The sequence below is a fragment of the Manis javanica genome, chromosome 16 (assembly GCF_040802235.1).
Source record: "Manis javanica isolate MJ-LG chromosome 16, MJ_LKY, whole genome shotgun sequence".
NCBI lineage: Eukaryota > Metazoa > Chordata > Mammalia > Pholidota > Manidae > Manis > Manis javanica.
Genome location: NC_133171.1, coordinates 37188057 through 37206175, shown reverse-complemented (window position 1 = coordinate 37206175; position 18119 = coordinate 37188057). Strand labels below are relative to the sequence as shown.

Genomic DNA, 18119 nt, shown 5'->3' with positions numbered 1-18119 from the left:
ATTGATGTTTTAAACCTCTTTCTTCATTAGTCTTCAAGCTACTGGGATGGCTTTTCAGTTATTTGTCATTTCTTTTTTTCTTTTCTTATTCTTTTTTTTTTTTTTTGGTGTGTTTTGTTGAGGTGAATGATCATGAAAGAAAATAGAGGAAAAAAAAAATGAAACCACCCCAATCACCACAGAAAGGACACTTTAACACCTACCACATTTGATCATTGACTAAGCTCTTTTGAATGCAGCTTTATTGATAGTGATTCAGTTACAAACACTACATACATTTTAGTTTGTTGTTCCATAAATAGTACCAGAATGATTTAATCAAAAATTTTCCCCGAAATTTGCTGAATAAATAGAAGGTTATTAGGAGTATTCAAGACAAACATTTTATTTCAAATTCCCTGAGAAGGAAATTTAAATGGGCTTTACCTTCTGAATGTGCTGGTGGGTAAATCTTTAACATTTTAGAATCTTCCGTTCTCATAAATACTATTGAGGACTGTTTAGAAAACTATGCTCTAGTTTTTATTGGTATGCCAATAAAATAATTCCTTTCAGTGCTGCCTTGTGCTAGAGAACATATTCATCAGTGACTGGGGTGGGGAATCTAGCTTATTCAGAGAAGACTGATTCAGAAAAGAATGCAGAAAAATCATTTAGTGAAGATTATATAAATTCATTTCTTGGTAACTCAGGGAAAATTAACGAAATGAAGTGATTTTAGTTCCTTTTATCCAGTAACCTGAAGATCTTTGGCCAGGATAACCAGGAAAAAATTGGCCTTTCAACACATATATTTCCAGATAAACCTTTAGTTACATGCATGTTTGTAAAACACACTTATTATAATTGCTGCTCTGCCTTCAGTCATAGAATCATTCAGGACATTCTCACTTCCTTATTACTGCAATTACACATCTTCACTCATATCACTCACTACCATCTAATCATTGCTTAGAAATATATGAATCTGTACCATCACTGACCTTCTATTCATAACCATTCTTACAACATAGGAAGTAACAATAAAACTCATTCAATGCCTTGAAGGCAACTAGTGTATCAGGGATTACAACTGGGCACCAAAAGCCTAACTAATGGACCGACTACATTAAAGTCTTACTTCCTGGAGACTTTCTCATCAGGTGTCTGGCCCATTCAGCAAGAGAGCTTGAGTTTTATTATTTCAGCTGCTGGGTAACAGGCTATTTCTCTGATACACTGAACTGATGCTTTTACTGAATCACCAGACTCTGGCATTACAAAAATAGTAAGTCCTTTTCTTTCAGAAAAATAAAAGGAGGTACAGAGTTGGATCCTAGAACTTGGGAGCGTAACTGAATGTAAGCTTAAAACACAATAAAAATAATTTTCCAGTTGGGAAACGCAGAGCAGCTGCTTCAATGGTTGGGTTAAAGAGCATGTTTCACTTACATGAAAGGTGACACACATTATTTTGATTCTGTATACTTTTGTGTCTTTCAATTGTCAGGGCAGGATGGTCCAGGATGTAACACTGTCACCAACCCTGATGTTCTGTGCTCCCTACCAGCTTGTTATGTTAGAAATTCTGGTATTCCAAATTCATTACTGGTGTTTATTTATTGACCTAACTGCTGAAGCATAAGATAGAACAGCAGTGCACCCAGGAACCTGGTAAGCCCAGATACGTCTATTTTCTGAGTCTTCAGATAAACAATGTAGAAATACATTAAATGGTAATCTCAAATGATTTATCCAGCTCTAACACGTCTCCAGTTTCATTTCCAGAAAGCCACTGCCAAGTTTTTAGCACAACCTATCTAATCAACTTCTGAAAGATGAAAAACCCTCTAGTTTCAGTATCCTCCTCATTCTTCTATAATAAAATGTTACAAATAATTGATCCTTGTTTCAGTCCAAGCTTTAGATCCTCCTCCTCACAATACATTCTAGAAGCTCAACAGGAGGCACATCTATTAGCGTGCATCAAGGAATTATGTCTATTTGCCCACCTATGATCTGTAATCCATAATAAATCACTTTTTTCTCTCAAAATTAACAGTATACTATAGGTGTCTCAGCTGTACGAGAATATATAGTTATACCAAACTAAAAGATGATACAGTCACCTTCACATGGGCTTTTTAAGTTGTGGCCAAATTTCTTAAAAATGAAACTTTTATTTTACCACTGATGCTGCAAGGACAAAAGGTTATCTATAGACTGCACATTGGTAATTTAGGAGCTTAATGATTTAACTTGCTCCATAGCCTGGTTTCTCCCACAGCATTATTTTCCAGCTGGGCAATAAGGTGCCAAGGGATAGGAAGCCTTTTAGGTCTGCTCTATACCTGGAGAAGCTCCTCATTCTCTGTGTAGGGTCAGGAAACAGCCCAGTGTTTTTCTATTAATAAGGTCTTGTTCTTAACTGACAGTGTCTTAGCCTTCACCGGAGTGTTATCATTAAACACGCAGAGATTAAACTTTTCATAAGGGGCAATGATATAAAATTGTTCCACAAAGTGTACTATATAAACCACTTTTCACAGTTGGAAGAAAATATTTTAAACATAAATCTTGTAATCTAGCAATAATCTATCAAACCAAGGGGGAAGAGGATGGGATTAATGAAAACCCAGTTATGTTTACATAGAGCTCATGTTTAGCTATTTAAATAATTTATTTTTCAAAATCCAATTGCACGTAACCCATAATTGATAGGCCATTTTCTCTCCAAAACAAATTATCGAAGAATAAAGTGATAAATTATAAGAAAGGAAAATATGTACCATTTACTACAATCATTCCTTTGCTCCAAAACTTGGCAAACATAAAAAAAATAAAGCACGTGAATACACTTTAATTTACAAAGCTAATTTGGAGCTGACAAGGTTACAAATATATAACAGAATGGGCATATTTTAATATTTCCACATAAAATGAATGTGTTACATTTTAAACTAAAAATCAGGAGGATTGCTATGGAATCGGCAACCATGGCATTTACCAACATGCGAACTGATTCATCTTGTTATTCATTGATAAATCCAAGAATTCCAAATGTTTCCTTGACTCTGATCCATATAAAAGAGTGGAAGAAATCAAATGATTGTTATTGGTTGTATAACCTTCAGGCTGTATAAGCCTGAAGTTAACGACTGTTACGGACATAGCTGTATTTTGTACTCCTCCTGGGGCTTACATTAGGGCCAAGGTTGCTTTTGACCATTTTGGTGTAGTTTTTAGGGTCGAGGAAGGTTGCCACGATCCTTGCAATTCTTTTTCCAGGGACAAGGGTCAAAGTGTAAATACACCTAGGAGAAACGACAAAATGGTTTGAACCTACACCATAAAATGAATTACTGATACTAGTTCCTTCTCTGAGAGCAGGATTTTATGACAGGAAATGCACGGGGGCCAGAGGCTGGAGGAGGAAGGGAGTCGCAGGTGAACGGAAGGGATCACGGCACAGTCCCGGCGTGGGATCCCCGTTACTTTCCAGGCCGACTTTGTGCTAAGCTTTATGACCTTGTCATTGGAAATTCTTTACTCAGTCCTGTGTGGGAAAAGACACTACTTAAATACAGACTTAAAATCTCAAGTCTTTATGGATATGGGTGGATTTCCACTTTAAAACCAATGCATATTTTCAACTTCCTAAGGAAAAAAGAGGAAAAATATACTTTTGTATGTGAAATCGCTTACTCACATAAGCTTCACAAGTACTAAAGTGTAAAAAAAAAAAATCGCAAATGTGGGTGTCGACTCCACCTGAAGGAAACGTGCCACAGGGGGAGAGCGCCTCCAACGGGTTCTGCCTGCCGCCCAGTGGCCGCTGGGATAATTGTTTCTTTTCTTTGTTGCTAATGCCCCTGTATTTAAAAAACAAAACAAAACAAAACGGAACGAAACAAAACAAAAACCTGACACCGGTAGGTTTTGCCATGCCAGGAATTTAAACCATCAAGACATATGCCTCGATATACTGTGAAATACCCTTATTGTAGTAAATGCTATATATTCTCCATTTCGCTCCCTCAGCGGTTAAGCACGAATACGTGTTTGCGCCTCCTGCGGCCCCGCGTCTACCTGGGTTCAGATGCTGACGGGCACGGAGGACACCGAGCTGGCTCGGGACTCCCGCGTCACGCTGTTGGGCATCGAGAGGGCGCAGCAGGACACGCCCACGGTGGCGTCGGGCAGCTCGTCGTCCTCCGCCCACTCGTTGAGCTCTGGGCTGAAGCACTGGATGCACTTCTTGTACTTCTTCTCGGCCTCGTTCCAGCCGCCGACCAGGTAGGCGCGGCCGTGCAGCGCCGAGGCGCCCGCCGTGCTCACGCCCACCAGCAGCGGCGCCGCGAGGCTCCACTGGCCGGTGGCCGGGCTGTAGCACTCCACCGTGAGCACGTCCACGCGCTCCCCGCGCGGCCCCACCTGGCTGCCCCCCATCACATACACCCTGCCGCCCAGCGTGAGCGCGCAGTGCCAGCCGCGGGGCGTGCTCAGCGCCGGCAGCTCCTGCCACGAGTCGCGGGCCGGCTCGTACGCGCACACCGAGCGCGAGTACGCGGCGCCCACGTACCCGCCGGTCACCAGCACGCGGCCGTCGGCGACCGCGCTGGCGTGGCAGCAGCGGGCCACCTCCAGGGGCGCCTTCGGCTGCCACTGATTGGTGGCCGGCACGTAGCACTCCAGCGAGGCCAGGCTGCCTTCCGGATTGCGGCCGCCCACCGCGTAGAGGAGCCCGTTGAACACGCTCAGGCTAAAGTGCGTGCGCTTCTGGTTCATGCTGGCCAGGTGTATCCAGGTGTTGAAGCGGGGATCGTACCTGGAAATGGCAGAGGAAGCGTGACAGCCGGTTGGCTGCAGCCAGGGAGCCCGTGGTACGCTAAAAGCCACAACGTGGGCATCCTCATACTCGACAGGCATGGAGGCCGCGGACCTAGCACAGCTCCTCACCTGGAGGCTGGTGTTTTTCTCAATGGGTAAAAAAATTTGACACTTGGGAAGGGCACGGCAGACGCTGGTGGCTCCCCCTCCTCCCGTTTATAAAAAACTTCATCAGGCCATGTGGAGAAAATCCCACAGAGATGGGCCCTCCAGTCCCGTCTTCATATTCAAATATCCATCATCCCGTAGGATTTAAGATGTGCGTGTGGGGAAGTGCGTGGGGGCTGACTGTGGCAATCAGTAAAGGAACGCTGCCACCTCAAAGTCATTTCCATGTATCCCCAGCTCATTTTCACTGCTTAATTAATAAAGGGTTTCTCCATTTCTCACGACTCCCTTTTTATTCATGCACCCATCCTGGCCATTGCAAGGGTAAAATAAAGCTAAGTCACACAACCAAGGCTCCTATTATCTGTTTAGAATGAGATCAATGAAACTGAAGCCCAAAAGCATCAACAAAAGCCTAACTTCTGAGCTGTCTCTATTTTCTAGCACCTATTAGTAGGTAAGATTTTTTTTTAGATTAGGGATATATTTTTTCAGTGTTTACCGTTACAGTTATTATATCATGAGCACTGAAATCAATACTGCATAATTACTTCAGTACTAATAGTTGAGTTATAAGCAGTCATAGTAAAAGGATACTTTCCTGTGTATAGTTCTGAAGTATTGTAAAAACTCAGGACTCACTCCTTGAGTTTGATGTTCATTCATCTGTGCCCCATTTAACCTCCAAATCAAAACTTAACTATAGCCATAAATTAAAGGCCAAAAATCAATTGTTTGGATACATTTAAATGACAGACGCATACCTATAACAAAAAAATTAAAAAATATTTTTCATTATAGACTATAAATTTTCAGTTCTTGCTCATTAGTTATGTTTGACTTTGTATTACTACCATGATAAAAGCATGATTTCTGAACATTTCATATATGGAAATTTAAAAACTATAGATATACAAAAACCACATGTCTTTAGGATTCCATTTGCTGAAGGATTTATTATGCTTTTACTCTTACTACATGCATCAACCTTTTCTATGGTATTCAGTCTTCAAATAAATATTTAAAATTAGCTACCACATTTTTAATCATCTCATTCTATTTGCCACTTATGAGTCTAACAGTCATCAGTAACAGTTAAAATAAAGTTTATATTATTTTAATCATTCTTATCACTCAGCATTAAAAACGAAATCTGTACCCAGTTTCTTTCAGGAAGGCCATGACTGGAAATGAGAAAATGTGAACTGCCATTTACTAGTGGTTTAGTTTCTCTGGGTATCAGATTTCTCACATGTAAAATCAGAATAATCATAGTTTCCCTGCTCACTTCATAGGCTTACTCAGATATCTAGAGTGCATAATATATGTGAATGCACTTTATATAATGTGAAGTTTTGCATATATGTAATGTGGCATCATTACCATTGATATACTGAGCCAATGAACTAAGCTAACAGGCATGATTTATTTACTCCTATGTCAGGGCAATTTCCTCATAATAGGGAACCACTCCAGTTCCTAATAAAGGGTCAAATACCTGCAGAAATTGCTGACTGCATGCTTGGCCTGATTTCTTGCATCATTCTGGTCTTCGCCACCGGCCACATAAAGAAATCCATCCATCACAGCCACGCACTGGTTAAAACTCTTGGCTGGCATTTCCGTAAGCTTGCTCCATCCATTTTCAGGGTCCCTATACAATACGTCTCTACTAAGGGACTTCTCAGTAAGACCTGGACGTCCCCCAACAGTGACAAGGACTTGGCAGCCCCCACGGATTCTTGTGCGCCTAGACTGCAAAGTGTTTTGGTGATATGGAAGTAAGTGGTAGTTCATAGCATCTACAAGGAGTTTGTGACAGTCAGCATCTTGCATCATTCTTGGTACAGACTGAACATAACTGACCAGATCTTGCGCAGAGATGGTACCAAAGCGAATATTGCTCAAAAGATCTGCAGCATACTTAACTCTCTTTTCGTCAAATTCTAACCATTTTATTGCAATCTGGAATGCTACTATCTCAGAAGGCAACTGTAAGTCATCATCTATAAGAAGTTCATTAATTTGCTCAAACGTAAGTTTCACGAACTGATCTGAATCTGAAAATTCAAGGAAGTTATCCCGGATAAATTTCTGGGCTGCTGTTTTTGCATTTTTCAGGGAGTAAGTTTCAGCAATGTTGACAACATACATGCAATTCTCAACACTCATCTCTTGTATCAGAAAATCACTGCACATCTTTACAAGGGTATGGATCTGAAGATAAACAGCAGCAGAAATAATGCTTCCTATTGTATACAAGGAGAGAGTCAACTTTCCGGTGTAGGCATATGCAATGACAGTGGCCAGGCCCAGTGGTGAGATGTCATTGAGATCCACCCTTTGAGTAGATGGGTCTTTCTTTAGGATGTTGTAAAAGTACTCACTGCATGAAGCCATCACTGACTTGTGGACGTCAAAGGACTTGGTTTTGGTGCCAATGACTAAGTCGCACAGGAAACTCTCTTGCCTCATTTTACTTAAACCTTCCAAGAGGTTGAGGCCATAAGAAGTGTCTGTTAATTCAGAAGAAATGCAGCTCAGGCCATTGCCTCCCTCCAGCAGCCCATTCAAAGCATTTAGTTTGTTTAGGGGGTTATCTTCTACAGTTATGGTCATCTCATGGATATCTCCTTTGTTCTTTCTGGCAGTCTTCTTCTTGGGGGCCATGCTGGCAAACACACTGTCACAGGCAAGAGCTTGCTAAAAAAAAGAAGAAAAGGGCATGGTTTTATTTTAATTGTGCTTTCGACTTTGAAATGCTACATTGAGAAACTTTTCTTTTTTATAAGAGAATAGTTTTTTAATGGCATAATATAGATTAGCCCCAAAAATAGATTTACAAGTATAAAAATCAAACTAATAATCATATCTGACTTGATTGTTTATAGTTCATGATGCGTGATCAAAACTGAAAGTTTCTGTGATGACTGCCCTTGCACTGTTTACTATGTAAGAACTTATTCACTATGTAAGAATCTGTTCACCATGTAAGAACTTGTTCGTTATGCTTCAGAAGATTGGAGACTGTTGAGAATTGGGCTTGGGGTTGATTAATGACTGTGCATTGAGTTCCCTATACAGAATTTTATTGTTGTTAACAACCATTTGATCAATAAATATGAGAGATGCCCTCTCAAAAAAAAAATATATATATATAAAGCTCAAAAAAAACCCCTAAAAAATAGATTTAAAGACTTACATTAAACTAGCTACACATTTTGTTGGCAGTACACTTCGCCAAGCACTGAAGATAATTCTAGAAAGATTTATATTATCAAATGACACATTCCAAAAGCTATGTTGTCAAATAATTTTTACACCAAAAATAGCCAAATATTTTCTGATCTAGTTATATGGTAATTATGGAATATGGAATAATAGTTAAACACCATTTGAAAGGCTTAGTTTACCGTCACAAAAAAGTAAATCATAACTACTCTGAAGTTTTTCCTCAATGCAATATTAACATTCAGGAATCCATGTAAAATGTAAAATACATTGTGTGTGTACGTGTACATATATATGATATACAAATAGATGTATTATATAAAAAACAGTGTGTCTGTATATATATATATAAATACACATTAAAGTAAACGCGTATTTAAAAATCAATGGGTGAGGACTTGTAGTGATACATTAGTTCAATTGATTTCTTCTCTATATATTCACTAAAATAGCTTCACACATACACACACCTACAAGGTAACTAGAACAAAACAGTAGTTTTTAAAATCTTAGAGTAGGAAAGGACCTCTTGAGCATAACAAAAAATCCAGAAGCCATAAACAAAAATACTGAAACATTTGAATATTAAAGAATCGAAAAGTTCTATAAGACAACACCAGCTATTTAAAAGATAAGCAACAGATTTGCAAGCAAATATTTGTAACATTTTTGACAGATAAAAAGTTAGCTGAAATGATATTTAAAGAGCTTCTACAATTTATATGAATTAATTGACTAGGTGACCAGGTTGTTCAGAGGAAATAAAATACAGTTTATATATATATACATATATATATATATATACATATATATATATATATATATTAAAAGCCAAACTAATAATAATCAGGAAACTCTCAACTGAAATCTGGAGATCCTTTTTAATTTTGTGGTCAAATTTTTCTTATCAGATGGTTAAAATATTTAAAGATTTTCATAATATCAGATACTGATGTGGCATTCTTCATACTTTATTGATCAGAGTATAATTGATATTGTCTTTTGAATGATAATTTGGCAGCCTATCAAAAACAAAAACTATTTTTAAGCTTTGACACTAAAACTAAATCTAGGAATGTGCCTCGTAGAGATGTATCCAAATAGAGACACATTTATATGGATGCTCACGTATTAAGAATAGCAACCATTTTCCCATTATCAATATTATAAATATTTGAACCAGTTTTTAAACCTGTGTGAAGTGTGGATTTAGCTCTGTAATGTAGTTCTGAACAGCTTTAGTATTAAACATAAACTTGAAATATAACTTTACCAAATATATACATAGCCCTTAAACTATGGTAGATTAAATAACTTCAGTCTTTCTAAAAAATTGAGCACAGTCATCAAAAGTCTGGACTTTTCAATGAACTTCATTTACAACATGGTAGCATTTACTTTTCAGGGAGATGACTGGGGTTGCTTTTTTCTTCATTTTTAAAATAGAAAATTAGTATGTGTAATTCTACAATTAACCGTTTGCTATATATCATTCCAGATAAGTGTATATGCTTATACAAACTTACATCTGCATATTTTTGAGCAGTGGTGCACTGAGAAACCAATGCTCTAGTGGGAAAAAAGCCCTTATTTGTAGAGTTGATTTCTTAGATGCAGATACACTTTTCATGCTATCCACTGTTTAACAACCAGATTCCCAAATTTCTGAAAATGTAACAGTTGGCTCTCATGAGCCAGTACAAGTCAGCTCCAACATACCACTGCATGAAAACTTATACCAGGACAATTTTATGCTGTGAGATTCAGCAGTTTGCTCTTTTCACCTAGTGGTAAGTCATATGCATCTTTCCTTATCAATACCTGCATAAATTTACCTCGTTCTCTCTAATAGCTGCATGGTGTTCCACAGTAAGGATATATATATGTATATAACTTATTCATTATTCTCCTATTGTTGGACTTTCAGGTATTAGGTGCTCTATAGTTTTTTGATGGGCATGTGTGTGTTTGCGTTTGATGGGCATGTGTGTGTTTGCGTTGTATATGTGTCCTGAGAGGTAAAATTTGTGTTTGATCTCCCTTGAAATGTCTTCGATTTAATTACTGGAATGTATGTTAAAAAATTCTATAAGCCTTCTATTGTGTTTGTCCCTATTTCTTTCCATGTAGAAGGAGAGTAACAAGTAGGTAGGGAACAGAGGGCCTCTGTCTTCTTCATTAAGCTCAAGTTGTCCTATTCACATTTTTGTTTCCAAGGACTGTAGCACATTTGTCCTACTTCACCCTTTCCTGCAAGAAATGCCAAGTGCATCCTTACCTCATGAAACAGATTTTTGACCCACCATCACTTGAATCTTCAAATGCATTAGACTTACGTAGTGAGTGTTCCCTGGTTGGCTTTTTCTGGGGAAAAGTTTTAAAGTTTTGTTCTGCAAGCAGTTATGAGACACCTACTGCCATGTGGGCAACAATGTGCTGGAAATGACAGAGCAACACAATATGTAGTTTATGTGAGAAAGACAAGACACGACAAGTACAAAATGGCAACCAGAAACTAGGTAAGCACAGTAGAGTGAATTAAAAAAATCAGTTTCTACCATTTAGAGTAGAAGCACACTGTATATTTAGGAGATGCTTTGTCTATTTTCCCAGAAGAAGCCCTTTAGCTAATTTTTAAATTATGTAGATGTAGAGCTTATAACCAACTACTCATTGTTTTGGAGTAAATCCTGACCCCGAGTGGTAATCTGAACGCTTCAGACGGCAATGCTAAATATTCTGTTTATTTATCATGAAAAGATTGCAGTAGGCCCACCCTATCCGTGGTTTCACTTCCTGTGGTCTCAGTTACCCAGGGTCAACTGTGGTCTGGAAGCAGATGGTCCTCCTGACGTATTGTCACAAGGTCAACAGTAGCCTAACACTTCGTCACAAAGCCTACGTCATTCACCTCCCCTCATCTCATCAGGCGGGAAGTAACCTGTCTGGTTGCCACATCATGAAAAGCAACCACGAGGAGTAGGAGGTGACAGTGACCCAGAATGAGAACCGGAAAATGCCAACCAGGGGAGATTTCTGGAAACAGGTAAACGTTTCTAAAGGATTTTTAAAAATATTAGGGAGATAAATGGAATGTGTGCAATTACATAGGTTGAAGAACAGATTATTTTAATTTTGGTAAGAATGACAAGGGTAACCCTGGAAGTCTAGAAAACTTGGGACATTTGGTTATAGGCTCTGTAAGCCAAACAACAGATGACATGGAACAGACTGAAGCTGTGAACCTACACATTGATTCAAATTAAAGGGGCTATTTTGCTGGGGTGATGTTAGGATGGGAACGTTTGCAGATAATAGGAGTCTTGCTGGTCCTGGTAACAAAAGGTTTTTAGGAGAAGTAGGGATAGGAGGGAGACGGTCATTAGAAGTTGAGGAAATCCGTGTGAAACATGCTCAAGTCTTAAGGGAGACACTTGGGCAGCTAATATTAGGCCAATACATAGAGAATGTCAGATGCCTGGAAGGGTTTGAACTTGCTAAGATAGGATGCAGTGAGGAAGGATCAGGAAAATCCAAGGGAGACGGCAACCTGAGGCCCTAGGGAAATCAGTGAGGCTCTCCCACGCCTTCCCCCTCCTGTTTCCTGCTGCCATGCTCTCTTCCCTCCACTGTCTGCCTTCCTGCTGCCCCTAGTGCTCCCTTGCAAACACGCAGGCCCCTTTCTTTATCTGAACCCCCTTCCCTGTCCCATTTTTGGAGGCCCTCCTGGTGGTACATTAGCTGGTCTGACAAATGGTCCAAGGTAATCAGTTGAAGGCAAATCTCTTCTTCCTAGATAGCATGCTTTTTGTTTGTTTGTTTGTTTGTTTGTTTTATCAATGTCCTTCTATGATTCACATCCAAATTTCTAACAGAGTAGTCACTGTGAGATATATACTTATATACACACACATACATATAATTTTATTGTATAAATATTTTAAATATGAATTAATTTAATCTTAATGGTATTTTAAATATTTTAAATGTATTTACATATTAAATATATATCTAATAAGAGAGGGCTCTTAGAGCCCTCAAAGTCACTTTGTAGAGTTAACTGGCTTCTCTAGCTCTCTCTAGGGGAGGTAGGAGAGAGACAGCCGGGAGGCTGTTTAAGAAACTATTGAAATCAGAGCCTGCAGACAACTTCCTGGTGGCCATATTTCCCAGATGTGCTCGTACTAGAGCACATCTTTCTTTACTAGATCTGCCACCACATTTCATTTCTAGGTCTGCATGTCAGAGGTGAGACTGTGCATCCACCTGCCCGGGTGCTCTCAGCCTGTGCCAGGCCCCTCAGAGGGTGCTGCCGATCAGGGTCAATCTGAAGCTGAGCCATCCGAGGCTGTCCTCTAGGCTGCAGAGACGGCCACCGGCTCCTGTCCTGACAAATGCTCCTCTGCCTCCTCTCCGTCCTGTGTATTGCTCCAGCCACCACTTTTCTCGGTGGCAGGAGGACTGCAGGCCAGTAAGAATGGGAAGGGCAGCTGCACTGTGAGCTGAGCCCTACAGGACAGACCAGCTTCCTCATGGCGGGGGATCAGAACCCCAGAGGCTCCGTTCTCACCGAGCAGACAGGGAAGCCTGTGACTGTCTCTCCAGACCTCTCCCCTGCCACACACACACACACACACACACACACACACACACACACACACACACACACACACACACACACACACACCACACTCACTAGGCTACTTGACCAACCAGCATTCCCCCACAATCACATGTAAATGAAGAGGAAGGGCAGCTTTAAAGGGAAAGTGATGGAAGGGCAGCCTTAGGAGCAGATGTGTGGAAGCAAACTTAATTCACTTCCATTATTCATGTGGTCATGGTGCTGGGCTCTGAGGCTGATTGTAGGGGCTAATAGAGGGTGATGAGAAAAGAAATGAATATTAACAAAAATGCCTCACTCAGTCCCTACGTCTTATGTGAACATGTCGCCAAAAGCAATTTGTACAGGAATTCTCACTATTTATTCTACAGTTACACAAATGTTCACTTTGCATCCCTGGGTCATATTGTAAGTGATCACCAATGATGTTCACAATGACAGTCAAAATCTGGCCCTGAGAAAGAGGTGTTAGAAAAACAAGTTGCTTTTATATGTTCATATATAACCTAGAGTATAATATTAACCTAGACGTTGAGTAATAAATTCTGAAAGCATTCCATTCTTATTGTTTCAATCACGTATTAACACAGAGTTGCATGAGGGTTTTACTTACTGGGTTTTTTTACAGTTTTTTTCTTTTTTCCTTTTTCTTTTTCTTTTTCTTTGGAACTGAGTGAGTGCCTTGTGACCAGCTGCTCAGGGACTCCCCAGGCTTGGTAGCCAGGCACTGCCAGGGTACCATACCCGAGGGAGGGCCTTGAGCAGGTCGTGGTCTGTGTGATGAGCTGAGCCTTCACTGCCCTTGGCTGGAAGAGAGTTTCAAGACTGTTTTTCCACCTTTCTTAAGTATGAAAGGCTTGAAAAACAAATCCTACCATTTGCAACAACATGGATGGAGCTAGAGGGTATTACGCTCCGTGAAATAAGCCAGGCGGAGAAAGACAAGTACCAAATGATTTCACTCACTTGTGGAGGATAACAACAGAGCATAATGGAAGGAACAAAACAGCAGCAGACTCACAGACTCCAAGAAGGGACTAGCAGTTACCAAAGGGAAGAGGTTGGGGAGGGCAGGTGGGGAGGGATGGAGAAGGGGATCAAGGGGCGTTATAATATAGCATGCATAATATAGGTAGGTCACAGGGAAGGCTATACAGCCTGGAGAAGACAAGTAATGACTCTATAGCATCTTACTACACCGATGGACAATGATTGCAATGGGGTGGGGAGGACTTGATAATATGGGTGATGTTGAAACCACAATGTGGCTCATGTGAAACCTCATAAAACTGTATATCAATGATACCTTAATTTTAAAAAAAAGCACAACAGGCTTGATTCTCCCTCCATACCCAGGGGGATGCTAGTGAGCTGCCCCTTGGGATCAAAGGGAAGAGCTTTACATGTCGCTCGGGGTGTTGGTAGTGGTTTACACTTTTCTTAGGGCTTCTACAGTGGGACTCTGGGAAGAGAAGCAGGTCCAGCCACAGCAGCTGTGGTGGTATAATGGGATGAGCAGCTATTTGGAGGCACTGCTAGTTCCTTCCTGTCCCTCCCCTTTTTGGGTAAAGAGACTTTCAAGACATACATCAAAGGGTTGTAGAAGGCTCCCTATGCTACCGGAGCTATCCCTTCATTCTGTGGACAGGACCCAGAGAATTCTCTTTCTCAGTCATGGACGCCACAGCCTCCTTTCCTCTCTGCTCCATCCACTGTCCCCCAGAGCAGCTTCTTGGGTTCACTGGAAGAGCTGCCCACTAGAAACTGGGCGGAAGGGTTACAGAGATTCATTCCATGCTCTCCTCTCACTGCCCACAGCACATCCTGGCTCTTCTGTCATTTCTATTCTGATAGTGTCATGTATTCAGCATCTGATAAATAGCTGGGCAGTTACATGAACCATCACATTTTTCCTCATTTTTTTGTATTTGCCAAATTAAGTACTCTAATAATTAATTTCTAAACATAACTCACCAAGCATGCATCTATATTGTGTATTAAATGTAAATTGTTACCTCTATTTCTACCTAAAACAATGATGATACAGCTAGCATTTATTAATTGAGGGCTTTCTGTGAGCTGAGTCCCAGGTGAAGCATTTTATATGATTTTATTTTTTTAATTTAAGCATCACTGAAATCCTAAAAGGTAGATTATATTATGTTGATTTTACAAATGAAGAAATTAAGGTTTAGGGAGAGTTTTAAAAATTTATCCAAGATCACACTAGTGTGCGATGTGTAGTGGGACAAAGATTCAAGCTCACACTGAGCCCTGATCCCCTATATTGCCTCCCTTAAATCTGTAGTGGGTTAAAAATGTTTGCTATTTCCAGCATGAGCAGAGAGAGACTGAGGGAGAACTGGGGTTTATAAAATCAAAATTTGGATATGGAGAACATGAAATGGTTCTTTATAACACACACTGAAATAAAAGAGCTGCCCCTTTGAATGTAACATAAATCTGGGGACAAATAGAGCCTGTGCATTTCTGTACCCTATTACGGTATGTAATAAGGATATGAAATTCTAAAAGGTTGGGTAAGCCAAAATTAGACATAGGTTCAAAGAGATCTTGCTTGAGTTTTTTGGTCAGAGAATCAAGCACTTCCTATTACGTGTTAGGTTGAATATGAAATTATCAATTTTTGTTTAAAAACAAGTATGAATTTCATATGGCTCAAGTTGGTTCAACTTAGCTAGAGGCCTGTGCCTGGCTTTTATCTATAAAGTACACAGAAACTGTACATAAAGTTAACTATAAATCTATTCTCCAAGCGTGGATACAGGATGTAAGGACCCAGGGCTAAAATGTTTGGTTTTGATTTTGTTGAGAGTTCTAGAAAAACAGCTCTTTCTCTTTCCTAGTCTTTTGTGTGTGCATGCTTTGGGGTGGGGGTGTGGAGGGGGGTGACTGGAAATCTAGCTTCTCAGACTAATGCGTCCTTGGCTGTCACAGAACTGGAAGCTGGGTTTGAGTATTCCTTTTGCTCCAACCATCTAATAAATCTGTGGCAGTACATCCAGCCTTTTAGGATTTCAGTTGAATGAACTGTCAAATGAGCGATATATGCCTTTTAGTTCTTAAATTTTACAGAGTTAAGAATAAACAGCTGGCTTTTGCTGTGAGAATTGTCAAAGTCTGGTCCTTATCACCTCTCCCCTCAATATGGCCTTTTAGAGCCCTAGAACCAATTCATTATCAATATGGAAAGCCCAAGATTCTCTACCTGGGGGTCACCTGTCTGGGTCTGGGTTACTAGGTTTAGCAAATAAAAATACAAACAGTACAGTTAAATTTGAATTTCAGATAAACCATGATCATATTTTAGTATATCTTATGCAATACTTGAGACATACTTACACTAAAAACTGGTTTGTGGTTTATCTGAAATTCAAATGTAGCTGGGGGTCCTGTATTTTATCTGGAAATCCTGCTCTAGCCCATGAATTCCATGAAATTTTGTGGAATGTTATGAAACATGTTCATGGGTGATCATGGGTATTTATCTGTAGAGTGGGCCTAGAGCTTTCATGAGTCTATTAAAAAGGTCCATAACCCAAAATAGACCCAGAACCATTGGACTGAGAATGATGCTGCCAAGATATGGTAACATAATTCTGCCCTCTTCTGTGAATGGGCAAGTCTATGAGAAAGTATCACACTTACATTAAATTCCTCCTGGCCTGATCTTAGATAAAAACTCCTACTAGAACTGATTACAGAAAATAATTGTCACTTTATATTCGAGAACATTTTCTTGCTTGTGACCCTCCACCTTTGCCTTTTGGGAAAGACGGAAAAACCACGTGTGCTGAAGTGTCACTGTCACTCGCATGCCAGAATGAGCTGGGATCCCAGAATGTCTTCTTGCCAAAGGAACGAATCAGCTGCGCCTTCTCCCTGCTCCTGCCACATTCTGGTCGCTGCATCTGTCCCATCTCATCAGCACGGATTCCCGAAATAGGAACACTCCAGCTTGTCCTGCTTGCCATTTTAAGTTAAGTACAACTTAAGGGGGGTTTTCCACTTCACTGTTTCATTTCTAACATGATTTCCAATGTAAAACACATGCCAATATAACCATATTTCACACTTAGAACAAAAACCTGTTTCATAGGTAAATTAAAAATTTGTTCTTTTTACAGGCAGTTTTTTCTATTTCACCAATAGATTATATTGTTGGGGATTCAGAACTGATTTTTGTGCTACCAATGTAGTTAAAAATGATTATATCTTATCGAAACTTATCAGGCACCAAACATTTACATGGTTCCTGATAAAAATGTAGACAGAATTCTAAACTTTGTGAACAAAATCTAAGATGTTTATTTTCCCTCCCTTCTCCATAAAATAGAGAAATAAAAACATGCTTTAGGCTTTAGAGACTTAAAATTATTACTAGAAATCAGTAATTTTGCTCTTTGAAGGCTTCCTTCTCATGTTTTTCTATTACTATGACATTTCTCCTAATCTATCACATTCCTTAGGTTTCCAGAAAATGTTTTCTCGCTCCCAATTTCAGATCAGGGACACGAGCAATCTGACCCCACCGCAGACTGCTGTCAGTGTAACAGCTCCATGCTGCGAGCACTCAGGCACCCCACCCTCTTGCACGCCCCCCATACACACCCCAGAATCCAGACAACAGGAATGGAGAGTGTGGCCCCAAATCCTTACCCTCCTGTTTGAAGGGGTGCCCCTGACTCTGGTGATGGAGTTTCAGCAGCAGTCTCCTCTTGGGAAGCAATCGGGGAGAGAGAGAGAGGGAGAAAGAACTTCCGGTGGGGAGCCCCCAGCAGTCACCCGACAGGTCCCAGCAGCAGCAATTTGTAGAGTGACCCTTGCCGTCCTGCCGGATAAGGCCCTGGAGGCTGCGCTCTGGCCCGCCCAGAGCCGCCTGTGAACCTTCCTCTCCCTCTTTGGCCTCCAACTCTGGGCCACCCAGGGCCACAGGGAGGAGCTCTGGCTGGTGGAGAGGGGTTGGGTTTCTTGACCTAACCAGTTGTTTAAAAAAAAAAAAAAAAAAAAAAAGGGAAGAGTTCAGTCAGCCTAGGGCAGAGGAAAGGAAATTAATGAGTTGGGTATTAAATTGTCAGAAGCAGGGATTAGAGTGTATGTACTTGGTAAGAAGCAGGGAAGGTTGCAGATAAAAATTTGCTTCTAGAAAGGTAAATAGCCTGGTCACCTCAGGTCCTTTGAAAAGACTGAGCTTATAAATAGACTGTACTTCAGAAGAGCAGCACATGCTTAGGAGGACAAAGTGCTTTCCACGGTACCTCATATG

At 40.4% G+C, this 18119-nt stretch overlaps 1 protein-coding gene across 2 annotated transcripts; it reads right to left on the bottom strand.

Annotated features, from left to right (window-relative positions):
• Nucleotides 1-365: 365 nt before the first annotated feature.
• Nucleotides 366-17776, bottom strand: KLHL31 (kelch like family member 31). Of its 2 annotated transcripts, XM_073224105.1 has the most exons (4): nucleotides 17513-17776; nucleotides 6476-7680; nucleotides 4069-4807; nucleotides 366-3535 (listed from the first exon to the last, which is right to left on the bottom strand). In XM_073224105.1, exons 2-3 carry the CDS (start codon nucleotides 7645-7647, stop codon nucleotides 4075-4077), a joined length of 1905 nt encoding a protein of 634 aa, XP_073080206.1. In that variant the 5' UTR covers nucleotides 7648-7680; nucleotides 17513-17776; the 3' UTR covers nucleotides 366-3535; nucleotides 4069-4074. The 2 variants fall into 2 exon arrangements, with proteins under 2 accessions (XP_073080206.1, XP_073080205.1); XM_073224104.1 differs by having other exon boundaries at nucleotides 366-4807.
• Between the last annotated feature and the right edge of the window lie 343 nt (nucleotides 17777-18119).